The sequence below is a fragment of the Somniosus microcephalus genome, chromosome 3 (genome assembly GCF_052327205.1).
Source record: "Somniosus microcephalus isolate GS21.2 chromosome 3, FLI_Smic_1.0, whole genome shotgun sequence".
Lineage (NCBI taxonomy): Eukaryota > Metazoa > Chordata > Chondrichthyes > Squaliformes > Somniosidae > Somniosus > Somniosus microcephalus.
In genome coordinates this window covers 18,505,137-18,522,812 of record NC_140989.1, presented here as the reverse complement: position 1 = coordinate 18,522,812, position 17,676 = coordinate 18,505,137, and the positions used below count along the sequence as shown (strand labels likewise).

At 49.3% G+C, this 17,676-nt stretch overlaps 1 protein-coding gene across 1 annotated transcript in view; it reads right to left on the bottom strand.

Moving 5' to 3' along the window:
* Positions 1-12,408: 12,408 nt before the first annotated feature.
* LOC147120884 (endothelin-1) overlaps positions 12,409-17,676 on the bottom strand; it is a 67,840-nt gene continuing 62,572 nt past the window's right edge. The window contains exon 4 of the mRNA XM_085977481.1: positions 12,409-13,733. Coding sequence (XP_085833607.1) covers positions 13,622-13,733 — 112 coding nt within the window. The 3' untranslated portion in view covers positions 12,409-13,621. The remainder of the gene's footprint in view (positions 13,734-17,676) is intronic.

Here is a 17,676-nt window from a genome sequence, read left to right as displayed (position 1 = left end):
GGGTGAGAGCAGAAGTGCGCTAAATAGAACGGACACGGTCATGGCCGCGTCAACCACAGTAGAGGGGAATCCTCGGTTGAGGAAAAAGAAAGACATGTCGGAAGCACTGGTATGAAAGGTGGCATCGTCAGAACAGATGCAGCGGAGACGGAGAAACTGGGAGATTGGAATAGAGTCCTTACAGGAAGCCGGGTGGGAGGAAGTGTGGTCCAGGTAGCTGTGGGAGTCGGTGGGTTTGTAGTGGATGTTTGTCGAAAGCCGATCGCCAAAAATGGAGATGGAGAAGTCAAGGAAGGGAAGGGAAGAGTCGGAGATGGACCATGTGAAGGTGAGGGAAGGGTGGAAATTGGAAGTAAAGTGAATGAACTTATCTAGTTCGGGGCGAGAGCAGGAAACAGCACCGATACAGTCATCGATGTACCGGCAAAAGAGGTGAGGGAGGGGACCTGAGTAGGACTGGAACAAAGAGTGTTCCACATATCCCATGAACAGGCAGGCATAGCTAGGGCCCATGCAGGTTCCCATAGCAACACCTTTAATTTGGAGGAAGTGAGTGGAGTCAGGGGAGAAGTTGTTCAATGTGAGAACAAGTTCAGCCAGGTGAAGGAGGGTGGTGGTGGATGGGGACTGGTCGGGCCTCTGTTCAAGGAAGAAGCGGAGCACCCTCAGGCCATCCTGGTGGGGGATGGAGGTGTAGAGGGATTGGACGTCCATGGTGAAAAGGAGATGGTTGGGGCCAGGAAACTGGAAACTGTTAAAGTGACGGAGGGCATCGGAAGAGTCGCGAATGTAGATGGGAAGAGACGGGACAAGGGGAGAAATAATAGAGTCGAGATAGGAAGAGATAAGTTCCAGGGGCCAAATGACCTCTTCCTGTTCCTACGTCTTATGTTCTTAAGTTCTGAGACAGATGACAGCCTGTACTCCGTAGACACAGGAGACGGTAAGAAAGAGCTGCTCCATAATAAAAGATAAATTGCAGCTTGTGCAGATAGGCCTAATTCTACATAATGACAGGAAGACCTGTCAAACCTATAAATACTATAAGCCCCAAAACATCACTAAAACCTCAAATATTTTTTTTTTAAAACATCACATTTTTAAAATAAACTATAAATTACATAAAATAACTATTTTAAACAATAATTTAAATTTTTGAAAAAATTAATTACATTTTCTAACGGGGCTAAAAATAAACTTACCTTTCTTTAAAGTATTTAAAAATAATAAACCTGTGGAAAAAAATGTTTTAATTTTAATTAATTCACCACTTACCTTGTTAAAAGCAGGTCTTGCGCCTGCTTTTTAACAGTGTAATTGCTGGAGACCTACCCTCCCAGAGAAACCTGCACAAAAAACGTAAGTTCGATGCACACGCGCTGCCTCTCCGGTGCATGCGTTCCACCTGTGAACCCCTTCTTTCAGGGGAACGGAAGTTCCGGTTTCCCGCGCATGTGCAGTGCATGCAGGAAACCGGCACTTTCGTTGGGCCTATGCGTGAGTACCCAGCGCGTACTCACCCGTGGAGACCCGAATTTCTGGGCCATAATTAGCAAGCACAAAATAAAATGCTCAGTCGCACTTACACAAGCAATAGTTGGAAATAGAACCAGGAAGTGCCAAAATAAAATGCAGAGGTATTCTGTAAAATAACAATTGGTAGCATTCTACAAAAATGGGGCAGTGGTTATTTAATATAGAGATGATTATTTTTATAGTTAAAAATAACTATATTTATTGCTTCAGTAGCTACCGGTCTCAGACTTGTATTGCATTAGTGTTACACGACATATTTGTATAAGTGGCTCTGTCAGAAATTCAAGCACTTTTACTAACTTGAAAAGCACCATACGTTCATGTGACTTCATATATTCAGCTTTCTGAAAAGGCTGTGAGCTTCAATTGTGTAGATTTTGGGGAAACATTCGGTTGATTTGCACCTCCAGTTAGCGCCCTACTAACGGGGCGCAAAGCAACTAGCACCTAGGGGCGGCACCGCCAAGGCCTCCCGCGAAATTCAGTGGGAGGTTAGCGGCGGTGGTAACTGTTAGCGCCCCGCGGCACTGCGCCTCCGGCGATAGCATCATCGCCATGCGCAGCACCCCAGCTGCGATCTTCGGTAGCGCCCCGTGACTTACCGCCAGACGCTATGTCCGACAGGGTCAGGGCGGGGGCCTACCTGCGGCCGGGGTGGTGCAAATGAAAGGGGAGGTGCCAGACGGCCATTTTTGGTGCTGGCAGTCCTGCCCCCCCGTTGTTGTCCCCGGCCCCCCGTGAAGCCCCCATCGTGGGGATGCCGGCTACGCTCCGCGAACGCGGCACTTCTCTTGAGTGCCGGCACTCTGATTGCTGGTGGCCCAGCTGGGCCCCGAGTCACGCTGCGCAAGGCTCCTCCCCCTTAATAAGTGGAGGAAGGCTTGCAGTACCGCGCCATGATGTTCAATCGCAGCGCCCCAAGAGGGAGGCGGGGCGCTTCAAGTTTGGGCGCTACCTGTGAATTTTGGGCACGGGGGCGCAAATTTTTTCGGTGCGCAAAAGTAGCACCCTGGCGAAGTTAGCACCCCAAAGGAGACGCGACCCAATTTTTCCCCCTCTTTAACACACCTTTTTAAACATAACAAAGTATTTTAATTATTTTTTAAAAATACTGTAATCTCATTTCATCCAAAAGACGGCACCTCCGACAATGTCGTGCCCTGGGGCAGCAGCATGGACAATAAAAAATAACCGAACAAGGGGTTTTGAAAGGCCCTTTGCTGTGATGGTTTATCCGCATCAAAAGACTTGCATTTCTATAGCGCCTTTCACGACCACTGGACGTCCCAAAGCACTTCACAGCCAATGAAGTACTTTTTGAAGTGTGGTCACTGTTGTAATGTGGGAAACACGGCAGCCAATTTGCACACAGCAAACTCCCACAAACAGCAATGTGATAATGACCCAGATAATCTGTTTTTAATGATGTTGGTTGAGGGATAAATATTGGCTCCAGGACACCGGGGAAAACTCACTCTGCTCTTCTTCAAAATAGTGCTGTGGGATCTTTAACGTCCACCTGAGAGCAGACGGGGCCTCGGTTTAATGTCTCGTGCGAAAGGCAGCATCTCCGACAGTGCAGCACTCCCTCAGCACTGCGCTGGAGTGTCAGCCTAGATTTTTGTGCTCAAGTCCCTGGAGTGGGACTTGAACCCACAACCTTCTGACTCAGAGGTGAGGGTGAACATAAGAACATAAGACGTAGGAGCAGGAGTCGGCCATTCGCCCCCTCGATGCTGCTCCGTCATTCAATAAGATCATGGCTGATCTGATCTTGGCCTCAACTCCACTTCCCTGCCCGCTCCCCATAACCCTCGACTCCCTTATCGTTCAAAAATCTGTCTATCTCCACCTTAAATATATTCAAAGACCCAGCCTCCACAGCTCTCTGGGGAAGAGAATTCCAAAGATTCACGACCCTCTGAGAGAAGAAATTCCTCCTCATTTCCGTTTTAAATGGGTGCCCCCTTATTCTGAAACTATGCCCCCTAGTTCTAGATTCCCCCACGAGGGGAAACATCCTCTCTGCATCTACCCTGTCGAGCCCCCTCAGAATCTTATGTTTCAATAAGATCCCCTCTCATTCTTCTAAACTCCAATGAGTCCAGGCCCAACCTGCTCAACCTTTCTTCACAAGACAACCCCTTCATCTCCAGAATCAACCTCGTGAACCTTCTCTGAACTGAACCACAGCTGACGCCATCAGATAAATAAATAACCCTGAGAACAATTTTTTTTACAGACATAGATACTTTAATAACAATTTTAAAACAGGAATTACAAATATCTGTCTTAATATAACAAGTACAACAGGAAAAAAATATGGCTTTGTACAAAAAATGTAAGGTTGCATTGTAAACAACGGTTTCACAATATTACTGACTTTCCGCTTAATTCGGTCTGTTGCTTCTAGAGGTGGCCTTTAGTTGGTGGGGGGGAAACTGTGTTTAAAAAATAAAGGTTGCCTCTTCATAAAATGTTTGGATTTGCACACTCCAGGTTTCTGAATCCCAATGCATGCTTCTGTGACCGAGAGCAAGGGCAAGTCAATCAGGCCCTTCCAAGCGAGGGGTCATGAGAGAAGGGGAGGCTTGAATGGGACATGTCCTCTGATGATCACTGCCTGTGGCGGGGGGGCAGCGCGCCCTCCCCCCTCCCTTGACTCCCCCGCCCCCCCCCCCCCGCTCGGTGCCTACCTGTCCAAGAAGGAAATGAGGGAGCAAGTCACCCAGGCGTGGTGGGTGGCACAGTGTGGGTGAGACACAGTCAACCTACATCTCCATTGGGACGGAAGTCGGTGGCCTTGAACTGCCTCGCAGGGTTTGGGTGCTTCATCTCGTGGCTACATTGAAACTGTTGAGTAGACAGTAGGACACGCACACAAGGGTTGTGCGCCACACGTCCGGCACAGTTACGGCGTCACAGGGACCGAAGGTGGTCGGGGGGGTTCTGCCCAAGGTTGCCAACTCGGGTGGGACGAGGGGGTTTCATCATGCAATGTAACGGCTTTAAGGACTGAGCTACTCATTTTTAAGAAATAACTTGCAATTATACAGTGCCTTCCATGACCACAGGACGTCTCAAAGTGCTTCACAGCCAATTAAGTTCTTTTTTTTTTAAGTGTCTGTGATGAAATATATGCCTTCATCAGCCCCTGTGTTTTACCTGCTTTGTATTGTGTGTACTGCCCCCTTTTTCCTATTGTGTGTATTGGCTACGCCCCTGTCTTTTGTCATATAAAGGTCTCAAGAGCTGTATGAGTCATTCTATCAGACGAACCCGATGTGTAAAGACCTGCAATGTTCTTAGTGATTCAAAGCCTTTAGTTGAATCCTTTAAACTCCTTGGGCTAGATTTTCAGTTGCTTGCGCCAGCAGTTAGCGCCTTAAGAGAAGTGATTTTCGGGCGCTATTCGTGTAGCGCCCGGGCGCAGCGCAGTTTACGCCCCGCCCCAAATTAAGTTGCCCATTAGCGCCGGCGCAAAGTTTAGCGGCCGCCCGGATGCGCGCGCAGAAAATGACGTCACACCCTCGTGCAACGCCCTTTGGCCGCCCCGAATCCAAACTTCAGTCGGACCGCCCCATTCTGCGGCTGGCGTCCAGAGCGTTTGTAAAATGGAACGCAACACACCCTGGGGAGCGCAAATTAAAGGGCACTCCTCCTGCACTATAAACGGCAGTCTGCATGTGTTGTGTGGAAGGATCCAGTGTGTTGTTGTGAACGGTGTATTTATGTTTACCACCACCACCACCACCACCACCACCACCACCACCACCAACACCACCACCACCACCACCACCACCACCACCACCACCACCACCACCTCCTCCTCATCCTCCTCCAAAAAAAACACATTCACCCTTCCCCTTTAAGAGCTCACTGGCACCAGAGTGTCTGCCGTGCGCTGCGCCCGAGCTCGGGCGCTGCGCTCTGCACCGCCGGCTTAGCGCCTAAAGATAGTAGTGGAACGCCTCTTTTAGCGCTCCACCAACCTCTTAGGGCGAAGCCACTGAATTTCCGGCAACGGGGCGCTACTTTGGGGCGGGCGCTAACTTCGGGCGGGCGCTAAGGTTAGCGCCCCAAAACTGTCTATACTTAAAATCTAGCCCCTTGTCTTTGAGTTATCGATGGCACATCAGTGTCATCGCTGATATAATGTAGGAAAGGCGGCAGTTTGCCCTCCAGTGGAAAATAAGGACCAGGTTTCAGCTTCTGCTAAACTGTCCTGTGTTTCTCACAGAACCTAGGATGGCATGCAGTTTATACTAAGGTAGTTTTCTTCTGCCATCTTGGCTCCCTGTCCCCCCTCCCCAGCCCTGCAGTTGTTGGCTGAGATTATTCTCTCTTTAATTGCTCACTTATCCTCCCAAAGTTACCCCCGTTTAACTCAACCCCCCGCACCCCACCCCGACCCAGATGGCCTTCTGACCATCTGGGGTGCTTGCCAGCTCTGGATGGACGTATTCCTGGAGATATCATCACATGACCTCCTCCCTCCATTGGCCCCGCCCCCATGGTCTCCCCATTGGCCGCCCGACACGTCCGCCCACGCGGCGCCCCGCCTTCCCACGGCCAATGGGAAAACGAATAGACTCACCTGATTGGATGATTCTTAACTGTCCGTCAAACGGCTTTTTATCCCCCATGTCCGCTATTTCCATAACTGATAAACAAAAGTGTTCAAAGGAAAATTTTTAAAAAGAAACAATTTTCTATGATTTTTCTCCTGGTTTTTCGCTTGCAGCAGGAGATTGGTCTTTAATTCCCGGAGACTCCGGGCCAATACTGGAGGGTCGGCAACACTTGGACAATCTCGGACCGTGACGGTATCCTGGGGCCTCGGCCCACGCCTGCCTGCTTGCCTTGACAACTCTGCAGACTGGACGTCAGACGGCTCCCCCCCCAGCCAATGAACAGCAGGTGCTCAGACTAGACCTCCCACCGCCCCAACACCACGTCACACCCCCGCCACCGCTCGCCCAACGTGACTATCCTCACCGCCTTCCCAAGCCGACTGGACACCCAACAAAACTCTTCGAACTGGGCGATGACAAAGTTTCAATCAAACTCTGGCCTCTCCGGCCCATCTCCAATGTCAATTCCCGGAGACTCCAGGACAACCGGGGGTGGGGGGGGGGGGGGACGTTGGCAACCCCTGGCCCTGCCCTATCGGAGTTTACACCGGACAATCACACAGCCCTGGGGCACTGGGAGCTGAGCTTTACTACTGGAGGGAGCTGATAGAACCACTTCCGACAGATTCCTGAATCAATTGGATTTAATGCTGTATATACACACGGGATTCTGAGTGCGGGTATTAGCTTCCAGGACAGGAGACAGGACAGACCACGTTCCCCCACCCCCACCCCGGCAGCACAACAATGGTAAAGGCCTAGCAACAGGTCAGCTTTATACCTTAATGCCCGGCCTATGAATGGTGCATTAACAGGGGCGGGGGGGGGAGGGCAAAAGAGTGAAAGAGTTTTACTTAAAGATGTGTTAAATATCATCTTTCTTGCAACTGCTCTTGGCTTGTTGCGTTAGAAGCATTCCTTTTGTAGTCTTCCATAAGGTAAGCCACAGCATTCAGCTGAAAATCCCCGACTATTTATCAACACTGTGGCAATGGAGCTCTTTAATTGTTTACAATAGCAAAATACTGCGGATGCTGGAAATCCGAAATAACAACAGAAAACGCTGGGAAAACTCAGCAGGCCAGGGCAGCATCCGTGGAGAGAGAAATAGAGTCAACGTTTCAGGTCGGAGACCTTTCGTCAGAACTGAGAAAAAAGCAGGAAATAGAAAGCAAGTTTAGGGGCTGGGAAAAGGGGGAGGGGATGAGAGAACAAAAGGGAAGGTCAGTGATAGGATAGAAGGCCATGGAGGGAGTGCAGCGAAGATTCACCAGGCTGATACCTGGGATGGCAGGAATGACGTATGAGGAGAGATTGGGTCGATTGGGCTTATACTCGCTGGAGTTTAGAAGAATGATAGGGGATCTCATCGAAACTTATAAAATTCTAACAGGACTAGACAGACTGGATGCTGGAAGGATGTTCCCGATGGCCGGGGAGTCCAGAACCAGGGGTCACAGTCTAAGGATAAGGGGTAAGCCATTTAGGACAGAGATGAGGAGGAATTTCTTCACCCAGAGAGTGGTGAACCAGTGGAATTCTCTACCACAGAAGACAGTAGAGGCCAATTCATTAAATATATTCAAGAAGGAGTTGGATATATTTCTTAAGGCTAAAGGGATCAAGGGATATGGGGAGAAGGCAGGGACAGGGTACTGAATTTGGGTGATCAGCCATGATCTCATTGAATGGCGGAGCAGGCTCGAGGGGCCGAATGGCCTACTCCTGCTCCTATCTTCTTCTATGAGAGATTAAGAGACATTGAGAGACATTAAGAGGTATTCAAGGCAAGAGGAGATGGTAATGGGACAGGTTAAGGAATAAAGGATGGCTCGAGGTGGAGTGTGAATTGCGCTGGCAGAATGAAAGACAGCTGCCATGTGGGAGGGAAGAAAAAAAAGCCAAACAATAAGTGTGGATAAAAAAAGAAAATATATATATGTGATTAGGGCCGAGGTTATGATCTGAAATTGTTGAACTCTATGTTGAGTCCAGAGGGCTGTAGAGTGCCTAATGGAAAGATGAGGTGCTGTTCCTCGAGCTTACGCTGAGCTTCCATGGAACAATGCAAGAGGCCGAGGACGGTGAGGTCCGAGTGGGAATGGGGCAGTGAATTAAAGTGACAGGCCACCAGGAGCTCGGGGTCCCACTTACGGACTGAACGGAGGCGTTCCACAAAGCGGTTTACATGGGCTCCTTGAACTGAAAGACCTTGCAAGTAGGCCCCAGGCCTTTTACACTTCATCCTTCGCTATCACACCAGGGACACAATGGCTCATTTCAAAAGTGTCTGCTTACAAAAATGGTGTTTCATACAATTTCCCAAACCAATTCACTGAGTGACCTGCAGATCCTTTTCTACTTCTTCCGAACATGTTTGCAACAGCTGCTTGACGTGACAGATGCAATGGATCATGCGCGGCTACAATCTGAAGCAGCATCGTCTGCCGCACCCGACCTACCCCACCACACACCGCCCCATGGATGCCAATGGTGGAGCGATGGAAGTCGGGCATGTGCTAGAGGCCAGAATTGGAGGAGCGCAGAGATCTCGGAGGATTGTAGGGCTGGAGGAGGTTACGGAGATAGGGAAGGGGCGAGGCTATGGAAGGATTTGAAAACAACAACAACAACAATTTGTATTTATATAGCGCCTTTAACGTAGTAAAAACGTCCCAAGGTGCCTCACAGGAGTGTTATAAGGCAAAAATTTGACACCCAGCCACATGAGAAGAAATTAGGACAGATGACCAAAAGCTTGGTCACAGAGGTAGGTTTTAAGGAGCGTCTTAAAGGAGGAGAGAGAGGTAGAGAGGTTTAGGGAGGGAATTCCAGAGCTTAGGGCCTAGACAGCTGAAGGCATGGCCACCAATTATAATCAGGGATGCTCTAGAGGGCAGAATTAGAGGAGCGCAATGATCTCGGAGGGTTGTGGGGCTGGAGGGGATTACAGAGATAGGGAGGGGCGAGGCCATGGCGGAATTTGAAAACAAGGATGAGAGTTTTAAATTTGAGGCGTTGCCGGACTGGGAGGCAATGCAGGTCAGTGAGCACAGGGGTGATGGGCGAACGAGACTTGGTGCCAAGGAAAGAAAGGTAGAAGACAATTCATCTGCAAATGGTTGACCGGTTCAATCAGTTATGACTCGCTCCTCCTGTCAGTTGGCTGTGTGTGGGATGGGGAGGGGGTTGGTTACCAGGTTACCTGACTCACCGCCATAGCAATAATTTTGAAACACCTTAAAGGGGCACTGAGTTCATGAAATGATTTTGGCGAACTTTTTCTTTAGTCTCGGAAAAGTAATTTCCTTCGCAATGACATGAGGGTAGCGCGTTGGACGTGGTCTACATGGATTTTATCCAAGCTTTTGACAAGGTCCCACATGGCAGGAGAGTAAAAGAGAGTAAATTGGTAAGTTGGATCCAAAGTTGGAGCAGTGGTAGGAAGCAAAGAGTAATGGTCGGCGAGTGTTTTTGTGACTGGAAATCTGTCTCCAGTGGGGTTCCACAGGCCTCAGTACTAGGTCTCTTGCTTTTTGTGGTATATATCAATGATTTAGACTTCAATGCAGGGGGCAGTGTTCCTTGTAAGGTGCGGGGCTGTGCATCAGGGAACCTGCGCAGTCGGCTTGCCGACATTTCAATGTAAAAACCGCGCATGTGCGGTATTTTGAATGGCCCAGTCAGCCCCTTAAAGGGGCTGTGCTGGGCCCAAAAAATTACAGGGAACATAGATAGGGGGCATGATTAGGAAGTTTGTAGATGATACAAAAATTGGCAGTGTGGTTGATAGTGAGGAAGAAAGCTGTCGACTACAGGAAGATATCAATGAACTAGTCAGGTGGGCAGAAAATTGGCAAATGGAATTCAATCCGGAGAAGTGTGAGGTAATGCATTTGGCAAGGGCTAGCAAGGCAAGGGAATACACAATAAATGGTAGAATACAGAGATGTGTAGAGGAACATGTGTGTAGTGCATGTCCACAGATCCCTGAAGGTAGCAGGACAGGTAGATAAGGCGGTTAAGAAGGCATACGGGATACTTGCCTTTATTAGCCAAGGCATAGAATACAAGAGCAGGGAGGTTATGCCCGAACTGTATAAAACACCAGTTAGGCCCCAGCTAGAATACTGCGTGCAGTTCTGGTCACCACATTACAGGAAGGGCGTGATTGCACTAGAGGGGGTACAGAGGAGATTTACAAGGATGTTGCCGGGACTGGAGAATTTTGGCTATGAGGAAAGATTGGATAGGCTGGGTTTGTTTTCTTTGGAACAGAGGAGGCTGAGGGGAGACTTAACTGAGGTGTATGAAATTATGAGGGGCCTAGATAGAGTGGATAGGAAGGACCTATTTCACCTAGCAGAGAGGTCAATAACCAGGGTTCATTGATTTAAAGTGATTGGTAGAAGGATTAGAGGGGAGTTGAGGACAATCTTTTTCACCCAGAGGGTGGTGGGGGTCTGGAACTCACTGCCTGAAAGGGTGGTAGAGGCAGAAACCCTCATCACATTTAAAAAGTACTTGGTTATGCACTTGGAGTGCCACAACCTACAAGGCTACGGACCAAGAGCTGGAAAGTCTTCTCTCTTAGGCAGTCCCTCGGAACCGAGGATGACTTGCTTCCACGTTAAAAATGAGTTCTCAGGTGACTGATGAGTCCAATGCGGGACCTACAGTCTCTGTCACAGGTGGGGCAGACGGTGGTTGAAGGGGCAGGTGGGTGGGGTGCTTGGGTTGACGTGAGCTCCTTGCGCTGCCTGCGCTTGGCTTCCGCTTGCTCCCGGTGAAGAGACTCAAGGCGTTCGGCGCCTTCCCGGATGCTTCTCCTCCACTTTGTGCGGTCTTGGGCCAGGGATTCCCAGGTGTCAGTGGGGATGTTGCATTTTTTCAAGGAGGCTTTGAGGGTGTCCTTGAAGTGTTTCCTCTGCCCGCCTGGGGCTCTCTTGCCGTGTCAGAGCTCCGAGTAGAGCGCTTGTTTTGGGAGTCTCGTATCGGGCATGCGGACAATGTGACCCGTCCATCGGAGCTGATCGAGCGTGGTCAGAGCTTCGATGCTGGGGATGTTGGCCTGAGTGAGAATACTGACGTTAGTGCACCTATCCTGCCAATGGATTTGCAGGATCTTGCGGAGGCAGCATTGACGGTACCTCTCCAGTGCTTTGAGGTGCCTGCTGTACATGGTACTGGGGCTCTGGAACTCACTGCCTGAAAGGGTGGTAGAGCAGAGACCCTCATCACATTTAAAAAGTATTTGGATATGCACTTGAACTGCCGTAACCAACAGGGCTACAGACCAAGAGCTGGAAAGTGGCATTAGGCTGGAGAGCTCTTTTTCGGCCGGCACAGACATGATCACACAGAGTCACACAGAAACCCCACAGTGCAGATAGAGGCCATTTCGGCCCATCGAGCCTGCACCGACATATATCCCACCCGATCCCCGTAACCCCTACATATCCCACCCTATCCCCGTAACCCCACGTATTTAATCCCCCTAACACTAAGGGTCAATTTATCATAGCCAATCAACCTAACCCGCACATCTTTGGACTGTGGGAGGAAACCGGAGCACCCGGAGGAAACCCACGCAAACACGGGGAGAATGTGCAAACTCCACACAGACAGTCACCCGAGGCCGGATTCGAACCCGGGTCCCTGGCGCTGTGAGGCAACACTGCTAACCACTATGCCACCGTGCTGGGCCGAATGGCCTCCTTTCTATGATTCTATCAGTTTCCGCGTCTGCCCAAGGTTCTTTTTCTCGCCAAATGGTGTGACCAAACCAACTCTGCCATAGCTTTGAATCAGGTCATACTTGGGGTCACCACGTTGTGCTGTGATGCCCTTAACTTGTTTGCTGTATTGAGTTTGTGGTATGTAGTCTGGTGGGGAGTCGAGTCAAGAACAAGGGGCCGTTACCTTAAAATTAGAGCTAACCCATTCAGGGGGTGATGTCAGGAAGCACTTGTTCACACAAAGGGTAGTGGAAATCTGGAACTCCCTCCCCCCACCCGGTTTCCTCCGGGTGCTCCGGTTTCCTCCCACAGTCCAAAGATGTGCGGGTTAGGTTGATTGGCTATGATAAATTGACCCTCAGTGTTAGTGGGGATTAAATACGTGGGGTTACGGGGATAGGGTGGGATATGTGTTGGTGTAGTGGTTACGGGGATCGGGTGGGATATGTGTCGGTGCAGGCTCGATGGGCCGAAATGGCCTCTATTTGCACTGTGGGGTTTCTGTGATTCTGTGAAAAGGCTGCTGAGGCTGGGGGGGTCAATTGTAAATTTGAAAGCGGAGATTGATAGATTTTGGTTAGGAAAGGGGATTAAAGGTTATGGAAACAAGGCGGGTAGCTGGAGTTAAGACACAGATCAGCCATGATCTCATGGAAAGGTGGAATAGGCTCGAGGGGCTGAATGGCCTCCCCCTGTTCCTATGTTCTTAGTCCTGCTTTGTTAAAGCAGTGACTGTGCCACAGGCTTGATTATTATTCACCAAATTCAAAGTGAAACTGGAATTTGCAACGGAAGGCTTTGTGACAATGGTGGCTGGTATTTAATGCCAGAAGGCTGCTGGTCTTCCAGGGGCTAGGGTCTATAAATATAAGATAGTCACTAATAAATCCAATAACAAATTCCGGAGAACTTTCTTTACCCAGAGAGTGGTGAGAATGTGGAGGCAAATAGCATAGATGCATTTAAGGGGAAACTAGATAAGTACATGAGGGAGAAAGGAATAGAAGGTTATGCTGATAGAGTTAGATGAAGAGGGTTGGGAGGAGGCTCGAGTGGAGCATAAACACCGGCATGGACCAGTTGGGCCAAATGACCTGTTTTTGTGCTCCCAAATCCACGTAAGTCTCTGTAATGTCTTTAGCTGTCCATTATTTCTTGACTGGGGCAGAGATTGCATCATATAGAAGGTAAGTGTCTTGACAGATAACACTTGGTCCGTGTGATCTCCTGGACTGGTTTTGATCACCTGAGGGGGTCAGAGAGGCATTTCCAGAGCACGCTTACCCTGATTGACCCTGGGTTTTTTTCCTCTGGGTTTCTGCCTCTCCAAGCAGATTACGTGGCTGTTGGGGAGAGGGGTGGTGGTGGTGGTGGTAGGGTGGGAAGTGTCTAGTCGTGATGCTCCGGCCATCAGAAGTGTGGGGCAGGCTTGATGGAAGGGCTGGTCTTTCCCCACCCGTCAATTTTCAGATCTTGGCATCGTTGCTATGTCGTTCCATCCTGCCTTTCCGAAAGTGCCATCCATGGGGCGCTGATGCGACATGTCTGTCCAAACAGTGGGGCGGGAGGGGGAGAGGGGGCGGGATGCCTCTGATGCCTGAAGCACGTCCATTGTGTTGAACCTTGGGTGGTGCTGCCGCGTTGGCCTAAGATAAGCCTGCCCCCCACTCCCGTCCTCCCCCAGTCCTTTCCGCCTGCGACGGTGCTCCTCCTTTAGCTCTCCGACTCCCGCGAGGCCCCTCTTGTACCGCCCTCACTCGCCGCTCTCCATGTCCGCTTTCCCGCCACCTTCCAGAACATTCCGACGTTTGCGTCCCCAGCACGTCTGTAACAACAACAACTTGCATTTAGATAGCGTCTTTAACGTAGCAAAACGTCCCAAGGCGCTCAACAGGAGCGTAATCGAACACAGGAGATATTAGGGCAGGTGACCAAAAGCTTGGTCAAAGATGTAGGTTTTATGCAACGTCTTAAAGGAGGAGAGAGAGGTTGAAAGGCGGAGAGGTTTAGGGAGGGAATTCCAGAGCTTAGGGTCTAGGCAGCCGAAGGCACGGCCGCCGATGGTGGAGCGATTAAAATCGGGGATGCTCGAGAGGCTAGAATTGGAAGAGTGCAGAGGTCTCGGAGGGTTGTAGGGCTGGAGGAGGTTACAGAGATAAGGAGGGGGCGAGGCCATGGGGGGGATTTGAAAAGAAGGATGAGAATTTTAAAATTGAGGTGTTGCCAGACTGGGAGCCAATGTAGGTCATGTGTGATGGGTAAACAGGACTTGGTGCGAGTTAGGATACGGGCAGCAGAGTTTTGGGTGAACTGAAGTTTATGGAGGGTGGAAGATGAGAGACTGGCCAGAAGTGTGTTGGAATAGTCGAGTCTAACGGTGACAAACCACAACAAAAACCCTCGCGGCTAGGAGACGGTACAGTGGTGGCAATGTCATGGCTGCATTTTTTGTGCTGGGATATAATCAGCCTAGAATTTATGGGGTATTTCCCAACTATTCACCGACTTTCAGTAACAGGAGATCAGCTCATTTGAATAATTTGCATGCTTGTGGGAAATTTCTCACTGCTCACTCCCAGCATGGAGCCTTGTCCGCCGGGAACACGCTCCAAGCCATTGCATGGGAGTTTCCAACCAACACAGTTATTAAGAAAAGAGAAGGCTGAGGGGTGAGCTAATTAAGTGAATGGGCAAAACTGTGGCAAATGGACTTCAACGAAGGCAAGCATGAGGTCATCCACTTTAGACCTGAAAAAAATAGATCAGAGTACTTTCTAAATGGTGGAAAGCTAGAAGCAGTGGTGGTCCAAAGAGACTTAGGGGTCCAGGTACATAGATCATTAAAATGTCATGAACAGGTACAGAAAAGAATCAAAAAGGCTAATGGATTGCTAGGCTTTATATCTAGAGGACTAGAATACAAGGGGGTAGAAGTTATGCTGCAGCTGTACAAAGCCCTGGTTAGACCACACCTGGAGCGCTGTGAGCAGTTCTGGCCACCACACCTGAGGAAGGATATATTGGCCTTGGAGGGAGTGCAGCGTAGGTTTACCAGAATGATACCCGGACTCCAAGGGTTAAGTTATGAGGAGAGATTACGCAAATTAGGGCTCTATTCCTTGGAATTTAGAAGGTTAAGGGGTGATTTGATCAAAGTTTTCAAGATATTAAGGGGAACAGGTAGGGTAGATAGAGAGAAACTATTCCGTTAGTTGGTGAACCTGGGACTAGGGGCATAGTCTAAAAATTGGAGCCAGGTTTCAGGAGTGAAGTTAGGAAACACTTCTACACACAAAGGGTGGTAGAAGTTTGGAACTCTTCCGCAAACGGCAATTGATGTTGGATCAATTGTTAATTTTAAATCGGAGATTTCTTTGCTGACCATAGGTATTATGGGATATGGACAAAGGCCCATATTGGGCAAAGCCATGATCTCAGTGAAAGGTGGAACAGGCTCGAGGGGCTAAATGGCCTACTCCTGTTCCTATGTAGGTCTTTAAGATTATGAAGGGGTTCAATAGAGTAGACGTAGAGAAGATGTTTCCACTTGTGGGGAAGTCTAAAACCAGGGGCCGTCAATATAAGATAGTCACTAATAAATCCAATAGGGAATTCAGGAGAATCTTCTTTACCCAAAGAGTGGTGAGAATGTGGAACTTGCTACCACAGGGAGTGGTTGAAGTGAAAAGTATAGATGCATTTAAAGGGAAGCTAGATAAGGACATGAGGGAGGAAGGAATAGAAGGTTATGTTGATGGGGTGAGATGAAGAGGGGTGGGAGGAGGCCATTGTGGAGCATAAACACCGGCACAGACCAGTTGGGCCGAATGGCCTGTTTCTGTGCTGTAAATTCTATGTAATAAGTCGATAATCATGGGCTGCATGTATCTGGTTTCCTATATGAGCTGCCTGCTATATATTGTTAACCTATTGCGTATGGTGTCAGCCATGGGTCCGTAGTTGTGATCTTGCCTCTGAGTCAGAAGGTCGTGGGTTCATGCCTCACCTCAGAGACACAAGCCCGTAACACTCCCGCCTCCTGTGTAGTGAAATCTGGGCAGTCTGTTCACCCGCCCTGTATGCGCTATGGCCTGCGCTTGTGTTCTGTGGTCAGAAGGAAAACTTCAGAAGCCACATTTCCCCGCACCCCCCCCAACCCCCCGCCTCTCACAACTTGTGTGTTTCTAACCCTCCCTTTAATATATAAAGGCCTGGAATTTCCACGGGGGCCTCTCGTGCGGGAGATCAGCGGAACCCTAGAAGAGGTGGAGGAAATTCCGAATAATGGGGTTCCATCCACCTCCGGCTGAAGTTACTGCAGGAGATCAGGAAAACCCAGGGCCCATTGTGTCAGTAGATTCCTTTTCTAAATAAACCAATACGGAGACCCAAGTGAGTTAGTAACCCGCTGCGCCAGAAATGGGGCCTGGACTATTTTAACCCCCAGGCCTTCTTTAAATGCATTAGCTCTGGCTCAGTGTGTCGCACTTTTGCCTCCGAGTCAGAAGGTCGTGGGTTCAAGTCCCACTCCAGAGACTTGAGCACATAATCCAGGTTGACTCTCCCGTGCAGTACTGAGGGAGTGCAGCACTGTCGGAGGTGCCGTCTTTCAGATGAGACGTTAAACCGAGGCCCCGTCTGATTCAGAATAGGATCAGCAACCCTCCAGGGTTGGCCTGGAGTCTCCAGGAATTGGAGATTAGTCTCCAGGAACACCACTGCCAGCAACAGCCCGGGAGAAAAAAACCACAGGAGCATTAAACAAAGTTGTGCTTTTTTCACTTTCTTTGAAGGCTTTCATTTTATTAGTTATAAAAATATTGGAGTTGGGAGGTAAAGGCTGATTCACCAATGGTCAAGATTAATCCAATTGGGTGACAAAGATTCTGTTCCCTTTCCAATTGGCTGTGGGAAGACAACACGCCTGAAGGATGGACCAATGGCGGGGGTGATAGGGCGGGTGGTTGGAGGCGGGAGGCAATGTGATGAAGACTCCAGGAAGGAGTCTGTATTCACAAAGGAGGACACAAATAACCTCCCAGGAATATCGGCAAACATAGGGACTAATGAGAGGGAGGAGCTGACAGAAATTAGTATCTCTAGGGATATGGTGTTGGGTAAGTTGAGGGGACTGAAGGCCGACAAATCCCCGGGGCCTGATAAACTACATCCTAGGGTACTTAAGGAGGTGGCCCTGGAGATAGCAGATGCTCTAAGGATCATCTTCCGGAACTCCATTGACTCGGGAACAGTACCCGTGGATTGGAGGGTAGCTAATGTTACCCCAATATTTAAAAAGGGGGGTAGAGAGAAAGCAGGGAATTATAGACCAGTAAGCCTTACATCGGTTGTGGGCAAAATGCTAGAGTCCATTATTAAGGATAAAATAGCGGAGCACTTGACAAATGGGGAAAGGATCGGACAGAGTCAACATGGATTTACAAAGGGTAAATCGTGTTTGACTAATCTGCTGGAATTTTTTGAGGAAGTAACTGGTAAAATAGATGGGGGAGAGCCAGTGGATGTGGTGTACCTTGACTTCCAGAAAGCCTTCGATAAGGTTCCACACAAAAGATTATCATGCAAAATTAAGGCTCATGGGATTGGGGGCAAAGTATTAACGTGGATAGAGAACTGGCTGGCGGATAGAAAACAGAGAGTTGGAATAAACGGCTCGTTTTCGGAGTGGCAGGCAGTGACCAGCGGGGTGCCGCAAGGATCTGTCCTGGGACCCCAGCTGTTCACAATATATATAAATGATCTGGATC